This window comes from Canis lupus, chromosome 17, assembly GCF_003254725.2.
Source record: "Canis lupus dingo isolate Sandy chromosome 17, ASM325472v2, whole genome shotgun sequence".
NCBI lineage: Eukaryota > Metazoa > Chordata > Mammalia > Carnivora > Canidae > Canis > Canis lupus.
Genome location: NC_064259.1, coordinates 34649203 through 34670067, shown reverse-complemented (window position 1 = coordinate 34670067; position 20865 = coordinate 34649203). Strand labels below are relative to the sequence as shown.

The window sequence follows — 20865 nt, the reverse complement described above, 5'->3', positions numbered from 1 at the left end:
GGATGTCTGAGTGGCTCAGTGGTTGAGCGTCTGCCTTTGGCTCAAGGCTTAATCCCGGGGTTCTGGGATCAAGTCCCGCATCGGGCTCCCCGCAGGGAGCCTGCTTCTCCCTCTGCCTGTGTCTTTGCCTCTCTCTCTCTGTCTCTCGTGAATAAATAAATAATTAAAATCTTTTTTAAAAAAAGACATGCTAGTTGGGTGGATGTAAAGAGCAACTAACCCACCCCTGGTGACATGTTTTCCATACCAAACACCAAGCCACATGGCTTCTGGGGACAAGAAGGAACTCTGGCACACGGGCTGCCATGAGCCCCAGTGCAAATGGGCATTCCAAGGCCTGGGGGCCCAGCCTGGGTAAGTGAGAGAAGAGGGGAGAAGTTGTGTTGCCCTACCGTGGGGAAAAGGAGGCCTGGCCTAGCATGCACATGCACAGCCACTGGAAGAGCCATGCACACAGGCACACTCACAGATACCTTCAGGTGCATATGACATGCAAGCGTGTGCTCAGTAGGAAGAGCAGACACCCACACCCATGGGAACAGCCACACCCACAGGTGCACACACATGCATATCCATCCATGTCCCAAAAAGGAAGTGCAGTCTGAGCCATGGACCCAAGCTTTTTCCCACAGAATCGAACGCCAGTAACAGAAACGAGGTTGGAGTCAGCCTCCCAGAAACCTCCTCTTTCAGCTCTAGAGATGGAACACTGCCTGGGCTACGACACCAACAAAAGGTGACAAGGCCCAGGAGGGCACCTCCTATAGGTGAGCTCACACGAGCACCTTCTTCCTTCTACTCCTCAGGCACAAGGATAGGTTGAGGTCTGATGAAGAAACAGACCAGATGCTTGAGAAATTGTTTTTTAAACAAAACAATACTTTATTGACACATCCTCAATGTTCCGTATAAATATAAAGTGCTAAGTTTCCAACCCCCGCCCACAGGGCTGGGAGGAAGTGGGGGAGGGAGTGTTAAATGTCAGCTGAACACAAAAAAATTTCCAGCACCAATACAGGCGTGAAATGCTCACACACATACACATGTGCACGCATGCAAGCAAGAGGTCCGGACGTAACAGACACATCACTTCCCTGATGCCCAGCTCCCCAGGAGTACAAGGCTCAGGCTCCGGGCCTGTAGTGGACCACCCCCCAGACAGGGCTCCTGGTTGTCACAGCTTGTTCCTTGGAGCTCTCAGGCTGCCAAGGGCCTCAACATGGTGCTGGGACCAGTGGGAATCCATGGGTGTAGAGTCCAGTTAGTTTCCGCCAGAAGAGAGGGGGGGAGGGGAAGCAGACATGCCCTCCATTCTGGTCCCCAGAATAAGGGCCAGCCCTCAAACCCAGCAGAAGAGCACCAGGTGAGTAAGTCCAGAGTTCCTGCATTCCCAGCACCCCCACTTGGGGGCTTTTCAAATTTCAGGGGGACAGGGGAGGGCAGCTTTCCCTGAACTGGAGCCGGCATGGTGGGGCCCTGCCTCAGTGACACAGCACCTGAGTCTCAAACTGCAGTAGCTGCCCCATGAAACTGAAGTTGGGGGAGATGACTCCCCGGCGTTGCTTGACAAAGTCAAAGGCCTCGTCCAGCCTCACGCGGCGGCTCTGTATCAGGTAAGCCAGGCAGATGGTGGCAGAGCGTGAGATGCCCGCCTGGCAGTGTACCAGTACCCGGCCTCCACTGTTCTTCACGGAGTCTGCGAGGGAGATGGGCAAGAGGGGGTCAGCCAGGAAGGTAGGCAGGGGAGGGGACAGGTGCCCCAGTCCCCTCACCTGGGTGTCCCTTCAGGTCCCTGGGTGAAGCTCCCCCTCTTACCAATGAAGCTTATGGCCTCCTGGAACCAGGCACTGATCTCCACCATCTGGTTGTCCTCCACCGGGATGCTCTTGTAGCGGAAAAGGCCCTCAAAGTGGTTGGGACAGCTGGCGGAGACGTTGAGGACCGCTGTGATGCCACATGCCTGCAGCCCTTGCAGGTCCGAGGAGTGGCTGCAGCTGCCCAGGAACAGGTAGGGTAAGATCTCCACAGGGCCGCCCTGTACCGGTGGGAGAAAAGGGATGATGAGGAGGAGGTCTTCTCAGCCCAGGCCTGGAGGGCTTGAGTACGGCGGGGGGACAGACGGCAGGCTGCCCAGCAAGAGGAGCCCTCGGTCTGTCCTGACCACGATCACACTCTGGAATATGAGGACACGAGGGGACACAGAGATACACACAAACACACACCTCCCCATCAAAGCCCCAAATATGCTGCAGACACGGATTCACAGAGGCGCACAGGAGCAGCCCACACCAGACACACAAAGATGTGCTCCCATTTGCTGCGGGGACACACACCCACGCACACAGGTGAGTGTGGACAAGGAGAGGCCGCTGGAATCCACAAGCGGCAGCCTCCTTCCGCAGAGGCGCCCATCCCGCAGAGAGGAGGGGGTGGGCGGTGGAGGCCGCTCGGTCTCGGTCTCCACTCACCTGGTCGTAGGACGGAGCCCGGGCGTCAGAGCGGCTGTTCTCGACCCCGGCAGACGACATGGCGGGGGCGGGGGACTCCGAGCACAGGTCGGGACAGCAGGCCTGGAAGCCGTCGAAGCCGCCTGCGGGGAGGGCGAGGGGCGGTGAGCCGGGAGGGCGCGGCGGGGCGGGGGGGGGGGGGGGGGGGGGGGGAGGGGAGGGGGGCCGGGGGGCCGGGGGGCCGCGCTCACCTCGCAGGAAGCACACGGCCGTGGGCCCGGCGCGGGTCTCCGGCAGCAGCGCGGCGAGCAGCGCGTGCGCGGGGCCGTCGGGCGGGAGCGCGGCCACCGAGGCACTGCCCTCGTCCAGCACCACGGCCCGGGCCAGCTCCCCGCGGGCCAGGCGCGCCCGGAGCGCGCGGTCGGGCAGCAGGCAGGCGAGGGCGGCGGCGGGGGGGCCCCGCGCGCGGCGCCGCAGCAGCGCGTTCCAGGGCACGGGCCGCGCGTGGCGCACGTGGCGGCGGCAGAAGGCCAGGAAGGGGCGGCAGTCGAGCAGCAGCGTGCGCTCGGCCTCCCGCGGCTCCCGCAGCAGCGCGCCCAGCGCCGCGCAGTCCAGCTCGCGCGCCGCCTCCAGCCCCATGGCGACCGCCCCGGCTCCCCCGGCCTCCGTCGCTGCGCGTCTTCGTGCCCGCGCGCTCCCGGCTGTCGCGGCGGCCGCGCTGCCCCGACCCTAGTGTTCTGGGCCCCCGGGCGGCGCCGCGGCTTAAGTACCCGTGGGCCGGCCTCCGGGTCACCATACAAGGGCAGCGCAGGAAGGCGCCGGCGCCCGCCCCCGCGGCCTCCAGCTGGCGCGAGCTGGGCGGGCCGGGGCCTGGGCGGGCCTGAGGGGGGCGGGGCGCGGGGGGGGGGAGCGCGCACCCGCTCCGGAGGAAGGGGTTTTGCCAAGGTCAGTGGGGCTCCAGCGCCCCCGACCTTTGCGCCCCCGCCTCGCAGAACACTCCCACCCTCTGACCTGCTCCCACCGCTCAGTCCTTGGGAACGGGGTTCTCCGCGGCACATCCCCATCCCCAGATGCCCCTTGCCAGGCTCTCTTCCTTCTCCCTTTCTCTTCCAGGATTTTCGCTCTAGGAATTTGTTGCAACAAAACTTGACATTGCCATGATTTCTACCCTGGAGGGTGGGGAGCCGTGCTGAGATGCCCCTTTTCTACCTTAGAAGCCTTATGCAGAGGCACTTTATTTCTCCTCCCCTCCCTCGCCCATTGCATGGCTGAGACCAGCACTCTGGGTCTTGCAGCAGGTTAGCGGCCAAGCCAGTCCAGACCTTTATCCTCTGGGCCCAAGACCCTGGACATTGGCATGAGAAGGACCCCTGGGCCTCCAGAGGAGAGGCAGGGGGCCTGTGATAAGTTTCCAGTTAAGAGTGAGGCAAGGCTCCCCTGGGGCCCAGGGAAACCCCAGAGGCCCAGGGTGAAACACTTCCCCAAGTCACAGGCCGGCTAGCAAGGGGAACTCTGCTGACGTTGCTGGGCTCTCCCTGGGGCGTGGTGGGAATTTCGGGAACCTCACCAAGGGGAAAAGGGAGAAGACATACCAGAATCGGCCTCTTACCCCCCTATACCACACCCCCTCTCAGCCCTCCCTAGGCTGTAGCAGCCCCCCCACCCCGTCCCAGAGCCTGATTGCCGGGACCTAGGACTGCCAGCTGAGCAAGACTATGAGCAGTGAGAATGGGGAGCTGGGTAATCTACATCCCTTCTGCCCCCCCCTCACCTCAGCTGCTAGCCCAGGGACCGGATGTGGTGAGGCCCAGGTGTGTGTGGGGGGAGTATCTGGCTCCCCCCCCCCACCATCCCGGGGTTGGGGGCCAGGAATGTAGACTGCTGAACACCAAAGCAGAGATGTTGAGGTGGATGGAGCAGCTTCCTGGAGCAGGAACTGCCCCCGCCCCCACCACGTAGCTGTGTGGGATTTCAGAACCCAGGCCCCTCAGCGCCCATTCCCCTGCATCAGTGCCCTCTGTAAGATCCTTCCAGGTCTCTTCCAGTCCCCTATGTCCAGACCGTCTTGGAGGGTTATAGATAGGACCCGTGTTGAGCCCCAAGCCCTCCACTTGGCTTATAAACTTTAAACTCCTCAAAATGGTGTGTCATGCCTGTGTATGTTGTGTATGATCTGAATGCAGTTGCACAATGTTTGAGACAGTTTGGAGCTCATATATGCTATGGGGAAGAGGGGATCCAGGGGACAGAAAGACTCCAGAGATTCCTGGGGCCAAGTCACTCTCTCATGCTTCATGTCCCCATCTGCAGGATGGGAGCTCATAATAGACCAGCTCCTCACCCAACACTGGTGCCAAGGCCATGAGGCCACACTGCTGCCTGGGTGCCTGCAGTGTCCTGTCCCTCCCTACAGGCCAGTCTGGGGGCTGATGTGGCAAAGCCCACAACAGAGCCGGGGAGTCTGGGCCATAGATCCCAGAGGCTGATATGTGGCCCTTATCCTTGGCATCAGACTGGCAAATGACTTAATGGCTGATTCCAGGGGCAAATTACAGAGCACGCAAAAGAATAGTCAGGTCCAGTCTTGCTAACCCGTGGGGCTGGCGTCACCTGCCATGCTGGGAGCCACAGCCTTCCAGCTCCTTGGGGAGGAGGAGAGAGAACTGGCCAGCTGAGATCCTGGCTCAGGGATAAAAATCAGCTCAATGGTAGGGGCTGCAGACCCCAGACTCGAAAGCTGGGCTGAGCTTCTCCCCCTCCTAGGGGGAAAAACAACCTGTACTTTGCTGGGAAGTTCCACTTGGGAGTGGGGGTGCGCCACTAAAGGTTTGCTCTAGTGGCACAGTCCCTGGGGCCCTGCCCAGCGCCCTGCCTGAGGTAGTGTGTGTAAGTCACCCCCTCAATGCCACCTGTTTTGGGGCTGTCCCTTTTGCGGCTCTGCAACACAGACTTAAGGAGATCTGACTTAGCCATGAAAGAAGAGCTTCCCTTTGTCCCCTTCCCCTCTTCCCAAACTGGGGTAGTCCCCACCCCCAATAACTGGGTAAAAGCCCAAGGCCAGGGTAACATGAGAGGGAGAAGAGAACGCAAACCCACGTCCCACCCCCACTTCTGCTCTGACTAAAGATCCCCAGACCTCTGGTGAGTCATGGCACGGGATGTCTTCCTTCCTTTGCCACCTCCTGAAAGAACACCATTCCCACAGCAGAGACGAGGCAGGGCTCTGGGCCCTTGGGTGCAGTGTGAGGAGGGGTCTCGCTTAGACTTGGTACCCCTCAGGCTGCAGGTTCTGGAGGGAGGACCCCACGCCTCACCACGAGACCATAGGGATGGCAGGACAGGGGTGCCATATGCAGAGGTTTTTGGGTGTTTTATGTTCCTGGCCTTGTGGTTACAGAGCAGATACTATTAAGTCTGTTTGGGACCCAGCTTCATTTTTTTTAAGATTTTATTTACTGGGGATACCAGGGTGGCTCAGTAGTTGAGTGTCTGCCTTCAGCTCAGGGCATCATCCTGGGGTCCTGGGATGGAGTCCTGCATCAGGCTCCCCGCAACAAGCCTGCTTCTCCCTCTGCCTGTGTCTCTGCCTCTCTCTGTGTCTCTCATGAATAAATAAAGCCTTTTTAAAAGAAGATTTTATTTACTTGAGAGAGCAAGAGAGAGTGAGCATGGGGGAGGAGGAGGGTCAGAGGGAGAGGGAGAAGCAGACCCCCTGCTCCACAGAAAGCCTGCCACGGGGCTGGACTCCAGAACCCCGGGATCACAACCTGAGCGAAAAGTAGACACAGATATTCAACTGACAGAGCCACCCAGGCGCCCCTTCATTTTTTTTTTTTAAATTAAAATACCTAACTGGAACAAATGTGTTTTGACAGTAAAGTGTCACTCCCCTCCTGCCTCGGGATTCCTGGCTTCCCCTGCCACCCCCCAGCACATCCACCCAGCCCCCATGCAAAGTGGTTTCCCTTCCACAATCACGAAGCTTGAAGCTCTGTACTGATGTGGGCTTGCGTATGGTGCTCCTTCCCCCTCCTTTCAAACCCACACCCAAGCCTGTGCCCCAGGGGGGAAGGAAGAAATGAATGGTGTGGCCATCATCCTTATGCCAGGTAGGTACGAAGGTGAGAGTGACGAGTGGTGGCCACCCGCAGCCTCATCTGAGGAGTGAGTCAGGATGACGTCAGATTTCCTGTACCAGGCCTCTGCCTAGGAGGCACGGTGGCCACCCCCACAGGCACCTGCCGGGCGGGAGCAGTGACTCTATACTCTTCAAAGATGGCCCTGTCCAGCCCAGTGGGAAGGATGGGGCAGAGCGGACATTGACCTTGGGCATCCAGCCTTCGGAAGAGGGTCCTTCCGTGGCCAAAGGGGAGACACATGTGTGTCACACCGTCACATGTATACGTGGGAAGGAGCATGGTCAGGCAGCCTGCCGGGGAAGCTCTCCTTAACACAAGGAGTATGTTGAGAAGAAAGTCTCTACTTGGAACCGAAGTGGTGCTTTCTTTTTAAGATTTTATTTATTTTTAAGATTTACTTATTTAGGTGGTGGGTAGAAAGAGCATGGGCAGAGGACAGAGGGCACAGGGACAAGCAGACTCCATGCTAAGTGTAGAGACCAAAGTGGGGCTTGATCTCACACCCCTGAGATCCTGACCTGAGTCCAAACCAAGAATCCTAACTGACTGAGCCACCCAGGTGCCCCAATGTGTTTTTTTTATTAGGGCCTTCCCCAAGCATCTAGATCCAGATCACTCTTTCTTTCCCTTGTTCATTTACCAGCTCCTCACTCAAAAAATATACTTTGAGTACCTGTAATGTGCCAGGTAATTTTCTGGGTGCTGGGAATACAGCAATAAATCACAAACCACTGCCTCAGGGAACTGACCTCATTGTTTCAATAATATTTGTTTTTGTGATTGTGTTGTATTCATGGCAAGTGAGACTAGTCATTTACCTAGAGTAATGATACAGTTGAATGGTAAGATGGGACCCAAAGATGGTAGAGTGTGACATAGGTAGGAGATGGGACACAGGTAGGAGAGTCAGGATAGTTGCCTGGGAAAGGATCCTCACAGCTCTTTGCAGCTTCTGTGCAGTTCTGTAGGGTCTGGTTCTCTGTTCTCCCATGGTCTCCCATCAAGAAAAAGCATGAGGCATGGAGGGGAGGGGACCACAGCCCTGAGGAAGAGCATCTGGGGGAGCCAGTCCCATTGCCAAGGCCAGAGCCAGCTCCTCTGGTGGAGACCCATGCTCCATGGGCATGTCCATCAGAGGGACCTGGGTTTGACTGCACCCCTGGATATGCCTGGCTTGGGGCCAGGGGACATCTCTCTTCATTCTTCTCTCAGCAGGCACCCACCCCCAGCACACCCTGGGCCCCCAGCCCATGGCTGCTGCAGCAGAAAAATGGTTCCATTCCCACCCTGTTGGCCAGATGTGCCCCTAGCTTAGGATATAGTAGCCAAGAAGGGAAGAAGTGGGTGCTAAGGGAGAGCTCTGTCACCAGTGGGAACAGTTAGGCAGAGGCGAGGGATTCTCATAAATGTGACCACACTGTGACCACACTGTGACCCCAGGGTGCCTGACTCTGGGACAAGAGGATTCCTGGGGCTGCCCCACAGCCAAAGCCCAGCGCAATGTGAGGGGTGACAAGGGGGTCTGGAGGCCCAGAGAAGCCGGAGATGGCTCCTTCTCACCTGTCACCACTGCACCTTGACCACCACCAAAGACCAGGCTGGCCCACTCCCCTGGAGACCAGTAACACCAGCAGGAGCAGGGCAATGGCACTGGTGTGATCAGTGAGCCTTAGGGGCTCTGGAGTCACGTTGCCTTGGTGCAAACACAGCAGGGCTGTTTCCTCGCTGTGGGGCCTTGGATAAGTGAATTGACCTCTCTGTGCTTTCATTAAACAATAGCAGTCACTAGCACTGGGCTGGGTGCCTCCTAAGCATTATGGCATCTAGCCCTAAGCATCCAAGGGCTAGGGGAATGGCATTGTTACCCTCGCTTTGCAGACAGGGAAACCCAGGCCCAGAGGGGTTTGGGGGTGGAACCCAAGTCACACAGCCCACAATTGGGAACCCTGGGATTGGAACCTGGGTTTTCACACACCTCCGCCCCGTGACCCTGTCTGAGACAGTCTGCACGGCCACCCCTTCCACCAGCACATGCCTCTTGTTTCATCTTTCTTCATAAAGACAGCTACAAAAACTGACTGTCATGTGCCTAGTCCCGAAACCTTTATAGGAGTTATCACCTTGAAACCTCAGACACCCCTAAGAGTCAGGAATGACTGGTACCCCAAATACAAACAGGGTAGCAAGGCGCCAAGAGGCTAATTTACCCAAACCGTCATAGTTGGTAGATGGTAGAGCCAGAGTTCGAACTCGCAATCTTGTATCCCTCCGTCCTGTCTTCAGAATCCAGATCCTCGCCCATGCAGGCTCTTCCTACCTGCCTCCCACCCTTGCCCAAAGCCCTCTCTGCTGGGGCTCTGGCCACACAATCCACCGTCCAAGAGGACCAGGCTCTTTTTAGGGGTCGCACTGCTATCTTCTGGCTCAGGTATAAATCCTGGAGGGTGCAGGATGCCCAGGTCACCGAGGGGACTTGCCGCATCTCTGTAGATATGTCAGCTTGTCCCTGTGCCCCCAGCTGGCCCTCCAACAAGAAGTTGATGACATAGGAAGTTGAAAATCCACAATGTTGAGCAGCGGTCAGTGGCAGGATGGGGCCTGCGAGGCCTCTCCCCTTGACCTCCCGGCTCCAGACCAGAAGACATGCCCTCAATCTCCAGAGCAGAGAATGATTCTGAAGAGTAAACCCGCCGGCATATGAGTGGAAGAGTCCGTGTAACCCGCGCAGGAAGCCATGAGGGGCTGCCAAGGTGGCTCAGGGACCTGGTTGCACGTGCGGTGCTGGAGATGGGGAAGGGCCCAGATTGGGTGCGGGGAGAAGCAGCAGAGACTGTGGACAGAGCCATGGTGGAGGGCTCCCGGATCTGGGCCGAGCGGAGGGGTGGGTGGCTGACTAAGGACAAGATGAGGCTGGGCCTTCCTCGCCTCCCTCTGGCCCCCAAGCCCTGCCTGGGCACCTGCTCCCCCAGCCAGGGGACCCAGGAGCCAGCCACGAGATGCCAGCCGTGGTGTGTGCTCATCACATCCCGACTTGGTATATGGTCTGGAAGAGAGCGGCTTACTCGGCACGTGTGAGGGGAAGGCAGAGAAGGGAGGCTGACTAGGCCACAGCCGGAGAGGAGCCGGGGGGCTGGGGGAGACAGGGCAGCAGCAGTGCCCTGGGCCCCGGGCTGGCTGTAGCAGCACAGATGGCCTGGGGGTGGATGCCCGAGAGGAAGTGCCTGGAGAGGATTAGGTGGATCAAGGCCACGGACAGGATTATGCTGCCCTTGAAGAAAAGCTGAAGCTATCACTGTTTGTGGAGTTGCCCCTGGACATCCAGAGAGGGCCATGCGCATGCGTGTGTGCCTACAGTCACTGCACTCACATACCTGCCCTTGTACACACGGTGTCACATGCCATCACACATGATCAAACCCAAGCACCTTCCCATCACGCACAGACACTTGAACAACACCCCCAGGATGTGGCCTCCCTAGCTCCACGACAGCCCACAGAGACTCCTCTGTGAGCAGTCCCGCCCCCAAGACCCCAAGACCCAGCCCTGGCCCCAGGGCCCCCTCCACACTGTCTCACTCCTTACCACCAGCCCAGGCCCCACCGAAGGCTTGCCTCTGCCCACCAGCACCCTATCCTGTTTAACTGGAAACACTGTGCAGCCAAGATCCAAGGCTCCCAGTCCACTTCTCACTCAGCTCCGGGGGGTGGGGGGCGGTGTGTGTGTGACTGTCCCCTTCCCTGCACAGCCACCCCATCGTGTCTGGGCTGCCCCAGAAAGAAGCTGGCTCTTGGACTGCTGGGGGTTCCATGCAGGGTCATTTCTTGGGGCCTGGCCTCAGCCCTGTGGAATCTCACACACATACACACACACACACACACACACACACACACACACACCTTGTAAGGTCTGAGCTCCCCATCATCAGTGCTGTTCTGTGGAGGAGAGGCCACCCTAGGGATCTCAGGGCTGAAGAAGATGGCTCATATGAATCTTTGACTTTGCAAATACAGGGGTATGCGGTCCCCTGGGTGTCAGGCACTGTGCTGGGTGCCACAGGGACACTTCACTATGAGCTGGGTTTTGCTGTCATCCCCACTGACACAATGCCATAGAGCCCATCCACTACCAGGTCAGGAACCCCTGCTTCAGAGAGAAGACTACATAGACTGTCCAAGTGGCCAGTCCTGGCCACATTCTTGGCAGGTCCTTTTTGAGCATCCCAACCAAGAAAGGTTAACCTTGCTATCCCTGCTTCTTTCCAGGAGGTAGCTGCTGGCCCTGTCCCCAGCCTGACTCATGCAGAGCAGGGACTCAGCAAGGAGTGCCCGCCTCAGTTTCCCCAGGGACAGAGGTAGATCTTGGATTTAGTCTAACACAGGAAAGGCCCCTGGAGGCTAGGCCAGGCAGGTCATCAGTAGTTACCTGTAGGGGCCAGCTACCTGCAGGGGCCAGGTAGGCTCGAATGCTCGATGTTCCTGCCATCGTGGGGCTGGCTGGCTAAGGCCGCAAGATCACCCAGCAATGGGGCCGAGTGAGAAAGAGCAGGAGGCTGTTACAAGGCCATGGGCCCCCGGGTGCAGCCCCAAAGACAGAGGTTAGGCTAGAAATCTGGGTGGCTAGAGGCTCCCCATGCTGCTCTGGTGCTGAGGGTAAGGAAGGCACACACCAAGGAGGGCCAGAGGGCGTGCTGCGGTCACCCAGACCCCAGAGGACCCAGAGCAGGGCCAGAGAGCAGTGCCCTGGGAGGCATCTCATGCAGCAGCTGGAATGGCCGACCTTTGGGAGGACACCAACCCCTCTGCCTTCTCCCTCCTGTCTCTTCCTCTGCTCTCACTTTCTTCTCCTCTCCCTCCTCCTCCTCCACTCCCCCTCCCCCACCTCCTAGCTTTGTCCTGCCCTCAGCCCTTCTTATTAACTATCCCCACAGACATCCTCTTCAGCCTCCTCTCTCAGACTGGAAGTCTGGGGGCCCCTACTGACAGCACCTGGCCGGAATCTGGAGCTTACCTCTTTCAGCTCAGAGACCGCAGACACTGATGGCCCAGTCCCCACTCCCAGGCCTGGCCTTTAGGCCTCACCATGACCCCCCAATCCACCCTGTATCCACCACTGCACCCCACCCCAAGGATTTCCCCTTGGGCCCAGTGTCTCTGGGAGCCTGCCCTGACCTGCGGCCAGAGGAGGAGCACGGCCACCACTCCCTGGTGTTGGGGTCAGGACCATCCCCAGCCTGGGGCACTTGTCCATGAAGGAGTGAGAGGAAGCCAGCACTCTGAGGTCAGCCAAGGTCAGAATGCAGAACTTCGCTGGCATAGGGAAGTTGCCCAAGAGCCTGGGGACATCTTTCTATATGGGGACTGAGGCCCATGGCAGGGCTGCTGAGGCAGGGGGATGGCAAACATGAACTAGATGGTTCTTTCCAACACAGGATGCTCACCAGGTAGAACAAGATTTTTGGTGGCTTCCCCATGTACCAGAATGTTACTTCCCTGTGCCCTTCACCCACCAGGCCCAGGCCTCAGACTTTAGCCCAGAATGTCTATTGCTAATGGGCCCAGCCATGGGGCTACCCAGATGCTGTCAACCTTCCCCATGTCCTGGAGGCCAAACCAGCCCTGAAAGAAGCCCAGGGCCTGCCTTCTGCTGGCCCACTAGAGACCCCAAGACCCCAAGGGCTTCCTCAGCTCTGTTCCTGTAGCCCCAGGCATCTGGGTACTGCCTCATGCTGGCTGAAAGCAAGAACCACTTGGCAATGTTTTCAAGTTCACACTTATTGTGGACCTACCATGCATTAGCTATACTTTATCACATTTCTCATTAGTTTTATGTCACTTTAAGGGATGGGAGGGTGCCTAGGTGACTCAATCCATTAAGCATTCGATCCTGGATTTCGGCTCAGGTCATTATCTCAGGGTGGTGAGATAGAGTCCTGAGGTGGGCTCAGCACTCACTGGGGAGTCTGCTTGGGATTCTCTCTCCTTCTCCCTCTGTCCTTCCCCTCATTGTGCATGAGCTCTCGCTCTCTCACACATAAATAAATCTTTAAAAAAAATTTTTTTTTAAGATTTTATTTATTTGTTCATGAGAGACACAGAGAGAGAGAGAGGCAGAGACACAGGCAGAGGGAGAAGTAGGCTCCATGCAGGGAGCCAGACGTGGGACTCGATCCCAGATCTCCAGGATCATGCTCTGGGCCAAAGGCAGATGCTCATCCACTGAGCCACCCAGGCGTCCCCCAAAAATAAAAGTGGGAACTACTTCTCCCCACTTTGCAGATGAAAAAAACCAAGGCGAGAGATTGTTTCCAGTGTGCTTAAGGTGGCTGTCCACCCTTCCTTTCCCAGTGAGGTTGCTATCTGTGTCTCTGCCCTCGGCACCAGGTGTGGAACTGGAACCCAGGAAGTAGGTGCGAAGTTCTGTGCCTCTTGCCTTGCTTTCCCTGCTTTGCCTCACCCAGGCCTCATCCCAGGGGTTTCCATCAGCCCTAATGTGCAGGTGAGGGAACAGGTGCAAAGATGGGAAGGGAGTCCTGTAGGGTGCAGACTAGAGCAAGGGGCTGGATAGGGTAGAGGACAGGTCCGGTGTAAGCCTCCTAGAACAGCACTCCCTTCCTTCCACTTCTTGACAGAAACTCTCTTGCCTCTAGGGCAACCACAGTCCCTGGAGGCTCCCACAAGAAGCCTCCTGCAGGAACTGTGCTGAGCAATGAGGCATGGGACAGCTGACAGCCGTGGTTCCTGTGGGGCAGGGTCGGGGGCAGGTCCCAGGGTTGCTGCTGGGCTGGTCCTTGGTCGTCTCCCACTTCCCCATCCAGAGCCTCAGAGCTGGAGGTTACTATATCCTGGCCATGGAGGGAATGAGTACTGGAGCATCTAGAGCACTGGGGTGGCCACATGGGTCTGGGGAACATGGAGCAGCCGGGAAGCCTGGAAATTTTGAGGCTTGGAGGTGAAGCCAGGCCAGGCTCCCTAATGCCTCGACCCCATGGGGGGCCAGGGTTGCTCCCTCAGACTGGATCTATGCAGGTGACAGGGCTCAGTGGGGAGGAGATCCCACAGCCTCCATCAAATAAGCGAAACAGAAACCGCTAGCATAGCTACAATGAGGCACCTTCCCCTTCCCAGTGAGCCCTCGCTGGGCAGCCCCCTCTTGGAGTTGTGGCTACTGAGTCAGCCTCAGCCGCCTCCCTGGAAGGTGCCAGAGCAGCGCCCCCTCGCCTGCCTGCCTGGCTGTTGTGGAAATTGAATGAGTTGCCTTCGGGAAAGGCACATGAAGTGCTGTGCATGTGTAAATAATGTAAAGAACTATGGAACAACAGACTCGTGACCCAGTGGCTAGACCTGGGCCACATCTAACCATGAGGAAGACTTTCCTTATCCTCAGCAGCCATATGCCCAGCTAAAATCCCAGGCTCTACTACACCAACCAAGCTTGTAAAAAAACTGATACTATTTTTTTAAAGATTTATTTATTTACTGGGGGGAGGGGAGAGGCATGGGGGAGGGAGAGAGCAAACTCCCCACTGAGAGCAGGGCCCAACATGGGCTCGATCTCAATATTAATCTCACAATCCTGAGATCATGATCCTGAGATCATGACATGAGCTAAAACCAAGAGTCAGGCACTTAACCAACTGAGCCACTCAGGTGCCCCCCAAAAATGGATACCATGAATACTCATTCAAGAAAATAGAAAAATAGTATTCTTAGAATATTAGAAATAGAAAAATAGGAGGCTTCTTAAGTCTAGCAAACATCATACTTAATAGTGAAGTTGCAGGGTCATTCTCCTAGAAGGAAGAACAAGACAAGCTAGCCTACAAGAACAGCTGCTGGGCTGAATTTTGGGGGTCCTGGCCTTTCAATGGCACAAGAAAGAGATGTATAAGAAGAACATAAACCATTGTTCTCTGTAGAAAATATGACTACCTGTCAGAAGACTCTAAGAGAATCATCTGACAAATATTAGCACTTTATAAGGGGAAATCAATAAGGTAACCAGAGACAAGACCATCACACCACAATCATTGCTTCCCTACACACACACACACACACACACACACCCCAAACAAAAAAACCAAAACAAAAAACAAAAACTAATGGGAACCTGTAATAGAGTTTTGCCATTCAAAACATTAACAAGGGATCCTTGGGTGGCTCAGCGGTTTGGTGCCTGCCTTCAGCCTAGGGCATGATCCTGGAGACCCGGGATCGAGTCCCACATCAGGCTTCCTGCGTGGAGCCTGCTTCTCCCTCTGCCTGTGTCTCTGCCTCTCTCTCTCTGCGTGTCTCTCATGAATAAATAAATAAAATCTTTAAAAAAAAAAAAAAAAAAACATTAACAAAAACTCTAAGATCCCAAGAAACAAGCTTAACAGGAATATACAGACCTACAAGAAGATAGCCATAAAATTTGGTTGAAGGACATGATAGAGCTAAGTATACAGAGAAGTATGGCATGCCCCATCACAAGCATTCGACATAAAGATGTGGAGTCCTAGCTGACTGGATCTATACATGCATTATGACCCAACCAAAATCATGAGATGTTTTAATGGGACCTGACAAACCGGTTTCCATATTCATGTAAAAGAGAAAATGAATAAAAATAGCAAAGAAATTTTTGAAAATTAAGGACAGGGATCCCTAGGTGGCGCAGCGGTTTAGTGCCTGCCTTTGGCCCAGGGTGCGATCCTGGAGACTTGGGATCGAATCCCATGTCAGGCTCCCGGTGCATGGAGCCTGCTTCTCCCTCTGCCTGTGTCTGCCAATCTCTCTCTCTCTCTCTCTGTGTCTCTCATGAATAAATAAATTAAATTTAAAAAAAAAAAAAAGAGCAAAGAGCGAGGACTTGTCCCACTTGATATAAAAATAAATTATAAAAGTCTAGTGGTTTTTTAAAGTGTGATTCTGTCACAGAAATACATAGATGGAGCAATGGAACCGATTAGAAGGTCCAAAAGCCCACTTAGTGGCATCTGGGTGGCTCAGTGGTTGAGCGTCTGCCTTCGGCTCAGGCCATGATCCCAGGGTCCTGGGATTGAGTCCCTTGTCAGCCTCCCCGCTGCAGGGAGCCTGCTTCTCCCTCTGCCTATGTCTCTGCCTCTTTCTGTCTATGTCTCTCATGAATAAGTAAATAAAATCTTTTTAAAAAACACAAAACAACAAAAGCTTACTTAGCAGCAATGGCATCTCAAACCAACAGAGCAAAGACTGGACTCTTTCACAGACAGCAATAGTACAGCTGGCTATCTACTTTTTCAAAAATTTTGATCCACATCTCATATGCACAAAAATACATACCATGTGGAATAAATCACTTAAACTAAGACCAAAATATGCAAGAGTTAGGGAAAATACACACAATATGTTTATAGCTTAAAAAGCCATAAGCAAAATGCAGAACACGAAAACCCCATATGAAAGAATTGATAGATTCAAACACATAAATTAATTTTCTTTCCATCTGATCGGACTCACCATAAACAAAGGTAAAGAGCAAGTGACAGACATGGAGAAAACAGTTTAAAAAAAAAAACAACAGATAAAAGGTCATTATTCACTCATTCATTCATAGGACAATTAATTTAGTGGTGCCATTCTGTACCAGGCGACTGTCCTGGGTGCAGGACACGTTAAAGAAATGACAAAGTCCCTGCCCTCCCAGTTCTTACATCTCATGGAGAGGGGCGAGAGGGGCGAGAAAGAAGGAAACAAGTAGCATGTTAGATGGCAGTCACAGAAAATAATAAACAGGGAGGAAAGGGAGTATGGGTAAAGAAAACAAAGACGTAAGGCCCTTCAAAACCGAATAAGAAAAAGACAAAGAACACAATAGAAAAAGGGGCAAAGAAGAGCAACATAGGATTCTCAGGTCAAGGGATGCAAGTGTCCAGCAAACACACCACCCCTAGGTTGCACCCACAGGAACAATGTGATGGTGTTATTCACTCGGTGGGTTGGCAAGCATTCAGTCCCCAGAGGGCTGGCGGGTAACCTTGTGCCCTTTTGGTGGGAGTGTGCACTGGTATTCTTTGGCGGGGGACGGGGGTGGTGCAATTCGGGTGGACCTATTCAGATGTTGAAAGCAAATGCCCTTTGACCCCCAAACCCCTCCTCTGGGTACTACTCTGGAAAGAGAACTGTACAAAGATTTCCAATCCAGCAACATCTGTTGCTGGAGGGAAAATGGAATACACAATTTTTATAGTTCTACCAAGCATCTGTAAAAGATGAATGAGGCCAATCTACACACACCGAGACAGAACAAGCAGAAAAAGAGGAGTTACAAATAAGGTCCTATGGGAGGATACTATTTTTATAAAAAAGAGAAAGCTCTATGCTCTATATAAACATAAATATGTGTGAAAACACTCTAGGAGAAAAAGGCTGGTTACAAACCAAGGAAAAGTGCTAAACCACCCCAAGGTGGATGGTGGTGTGGTGAGAGCTGCAGGGGCAACATCCACTGGGGCCAGGCTGGGAAGCAACCATCTAGGAGTCTTCCTCAAGTGGGTTGTGAGGGGAAGGGGCCCCGAGGTCTGCTGCAGGGATGCGGGCCTGGGAGTTGCTCTGACAAGGGAAAAGAATGCCAGTGTTAGTGCTGAGAAGGGGCCAGGCCAGAGAGGAGATTGCAGGCCCTGAATAGGCCAAGCGGGTAGACTCTGGTCAGGTGGGCTAAAACAGGCCCCCCCACCCCACCCCACCCTGTGACCCCGATGCACACATCTCAAGCCAGGTGTGCCCCAGCCCCTGTGCTAGCTGACCCTGCCTGGGATGCCTTTATCCACCCCTCCCAGGCCCCTCCCTCAAGAATTCCCTTAGGCCTCACCTCCTCCAGGAAGCCTTCCCAGATCCTCAGGCTGAACCAAGCGCCTCTTCCAGAGCCCAGGCTCACCCCTACCTTCATGAGCCCCATCAGGAGACCCTCCCAACACTTGGGCCTCCCTGAAGTCAGGTAACAGGTCTTGGCAGCTTTACTTTGCCTACTCTTAGCTAAAGCCTGGGCAGAGCAGATCCCACATCGTGTTTACTGGATAGACAAGTGAGCTATTTGCCCTGTTCTTCCTTCATGTTTGGTTTCACTCTTGGGCAGGAGGCCTCCCTGGAGTGGCTGGGGAGATTTAATCCCCATCTCTCCAAAAGGCAACATTCCTGTCCTTTCACCTGCCCTCTCACCCAGTGGTCGGCTTCTGCCCTGGATGGGAGCCAGGCAGGGCGGGGGAGGGGAGGTTGGGGGTGGGGAGGTGGAGGCCTTCTGGGAGCAGGATGTGATGACGCCCACGCAGCCCAGGGTCTTTTTTCCGTGGCTCAGAACATGCTGTACCAGGTGGCCGCCTGTGCTGGGAGCCACCTTGCTTCTCACGGCCCCTTTCTGCTCACATCCTGTTTCCACCCCTCTGACACCCTGGGCCCCAAGCCTTGGGCCCCCACCCCCGCCTGCTGGGTTTTCACATGGCCTTTCCTGGGTGTTCTAGGAGCACAGGCTTCTTGTTTTTAACTCCTGGGGGCTTGAAGGAATTTGCACTTGATGCACTTGAAGGACTCTGCCCTCCTGAATGAATAGTCTTAATGTGTCCACTGTCTCAAGGGGCGAGCTCAGCTCAGAACAGGATCAAAGTGTAGGGGAAGCAGCAAGAGTCAGGGTCATCAGGGCCAGAAGGCTGGGCTCCAAGGCAGGTTCTCCCACCAACACACCTGTGACTTTGGGCAAGGCCCTGACATGACCTGAGCCTCACTTTCCTCAGCTACCAGAAGAAAATCCAAGGGGGGGTACCCACTAGTGAAAGCCAGCAACAAAGATACGCACTCTGTGCCCTTGAGACCCCAAGTCCTTTGTCCCCCCAAGACAGAAACCTTGTCCACCACACGCACACACATCCCACACTCATTTATCACACAACAGTTGCTATTTTCCCTAGTTGTCACAGAAATCAATCAACACTATAGAAAACTGAGAACAAGTGGAAAAGAAGGGAGAAGACAGTGAACCACCTTGGTTCATTGTTGGAGTTACTCCCTCCCTAGTTGTGAGCCCTTTGCAATGAATAAGCTTGGTGAGAAAGGGCAGGTAGGGAAATTCAGTACTGAAAGCAAGACTGTTAGCCCCACAGGGCCTGGTAGGAAGCCCCAGGCAGTGTGCCCTGCCTGCCCATTCTCAGGCAGCACATGGCGGCCCTGCCCCACTCCTCCTCTCCCTTCCCCTCACCTGCTGGTCCTCCCCCGTCTGGCCGTGGAGGGCAGCCCTCCCAGAGCCACTGTAGCCTCTCCTGTCATCAACATCTCTCCTTGCAGGGCAAGTCCAGGGGCTGGAAGCCAGGCAGGCCCAGGAGGAGGCCAGTCCTGACAGGGAACATAGCACCACACTTCCTATGGTGGACCTGTCTCCAGACACCCCCTGCCAGATGCACAGAGCCCTGCCCTCCTCAGCCCTCCCTCAGTAGGGCAGAGCCACACCACCCATTCCAGACAATGAAATGTCAATTCTGGCCTGGGAATCACATTGGGATTTTTCCAGTCTTGCTCTCTTCCTTTGCCTTTTTGCTGGGGAGGATCCCTCATTCTCTAGGCAGTGCAAAGACATGAGGGATGTCTGTAAGCAAGCTCTGAACCTTCATTAATGTGTTCAGTGGTAGGCATGGTAGGATGGTTGTGCACCATAACCCAGCTATCCTGCCTTTTGCTGGAAAGCTCCACATTTGTTTCACTGGGACAAACCCACTCCCTGTGGCCCTGCTCCTCTGTCCCCCAGCCTCCATCTCACATCTAGATCTATTAAACCCTTCTGCTTCCTATCACCCCCCACCATCCGGGGCCTGAGCTTCTCCTTAGCCTTTAGACAATTAGTCATGTGCAGCCTGTTCACCCCACTCCTATGGATCCTGGACAGTGACGGGTCCTCTCCTATCTGGCCTAAGGGCCAGTGCCTTGGGGACAGCCCGACTTTTCCCATATAGAAGAGCAGCTACCGCTGGCCCTAACTTTGACTGCCGTCACCGGTCTACCCTGGTCTGGGCTAAGTTCAACAAGGGTGGAGGGGGTGGAGGAAACCCCTCCTATCACATTTGGGCACTGTTACTGCCCACACACTTGGCTTCGTGGTTGTTTTTTCATTTATCATCACCTAAGCATGCCCCCATGTCTCAAGCACCTACCCACAGGAACCAAAGATACTTGCTTCTGTCCACAGCACTTCCTGACTTATCATGTTAACTCCTCCTGCCCCCTGCCAAGTCCTGAACTCCGTTCTTTCTTTGTCCTTTCAAACCCGACACCTGGGAAAAAAACCTAATATTGTCTCAATCCAGCTCTTAGCCTTGTTAGCTAAATGCTGCTGGAGAAAACCACCATAATGTGCCCTTGTCTTCCTTTCACTCTCAGGGGTCCCCTGATCCTCATGACCCTCTCCTGCTTCTTGGCTGCCCAGCTACTGGGCTAGCTGTGCTTAGAATATGAAAATGGAGGGGTGCCTGGGTGGCTCTGTCCGTTAAATGCCAGACTCTTGATTTCATCTCAGGCCATGATCTCAGGGTCTGTGTTCAACAGAAAGTCTGCTTGAGATTTTCTCTCTTCTTCTCCCTCTACCCTTCCCTCACCCCCTAAAATAAATAAATAAATAAATCTTTAAAAAAGAAAAGAACCTGAAACTGGTAAACCAGGATGGACAAAGCAAGATTGGATCCCTACCTCACAACTCCTATCTAATGGAGTAAATACCTAAATATAAAAGGTTAAACTATAAAGCTAAGACATAAGCATGTAGGAGGGCATCTTTTTTACTTTGAGGGAATAAAGATTTTATTTTTTTAAATAATTTTTTAAAAATATTTTATTTATTTATTCATAGAGACGGAGAGAGAGAGGCAGAGACACAGGCAGAGGGAGAAGCAGGCATCATACAGAGAGCCTGACGTGGGACTGTATCCAGGGTCTCCAGGATCACACCCTGGGCTGTAGGCGGCGCTAAACCCCTGCACCACCGGGGCTTCCGGGAATAAAGTTTTTTGTTTGTTTGTTTGTTTGTTTGTTTGTTTTGGAATAAAGATTTTAAAAGCACAGATCATAGTTGACAAAATTATGGATTTGACCATATAAAAGGTATAGATCTCAGCTCAATAAACAACATCATAGACAGAGTTACTAGATGAATGACACATTAGGAGCAAATGTTTGCAATGTCTATAACACAACAGTTATTGTATATGTATTATATTTTGTTTCATAAATAAACTATTAAAAATCCTAATTGAGCATATACAAGGAATTTTTGTAAATCCAGA

The 20865-nt window shown here is 54.3% G+C and overlaps 1 protein-coding gene across 1 annotated transcript; it reads right to left on the bottom strand.

The window, feature by feature from the left end:
- Positions 1-858: 858 nt before the first annotated feature.
- Positions 859-3197, bottom strand: DUSP2 (dual specificity phosphatase 2). Its single transcript, XM_025454025.3, has 4 exons — positions 2699-3197; positions 2469-2590; positions 1816-2035; positions 859-1696 (listed from the first exon to the last, which is right to left on the bottom strand). Exons 1-4 carry the CDS (start codon positions 3084-3086, stop codon positions 1482-1484), a joined length of 945 nt encoding a protein of 314 aa, XP_025309810.1. The 5' UTR covers positions 3087-3197; the 3' UTR covers positions 859-1481.
- Positions 3198-20865: the final 17668 nt, after the last annotated feature.

Excerpts from the sequence above, each read along its gene's own strand:
- DUSP2 (XM_025454025.3), bottom strand. The coding sequence starts at position 3,086 with ATGGGGCTGGAGGCGGCGCGCGAGCTGGACTGCGCGGCGCTGGGCGCG. Across the intron at positions 2,591-2,698 it reads GGCCGTGTGCTTCCTGCGAG|GCGGCTTCGACGGCTTCCAG; the intron begins GTGAGCGCGGCC and ends CCCTCCCCGCAG. Across the intron at positions 1,697-1,815 it reads GGAGGCCATAAGCTTCATTG|ACTCCGTGAAGAACAGTGGA; the intron begins GTAAGAGGGGGA and ends TCTCCCTCGCAG.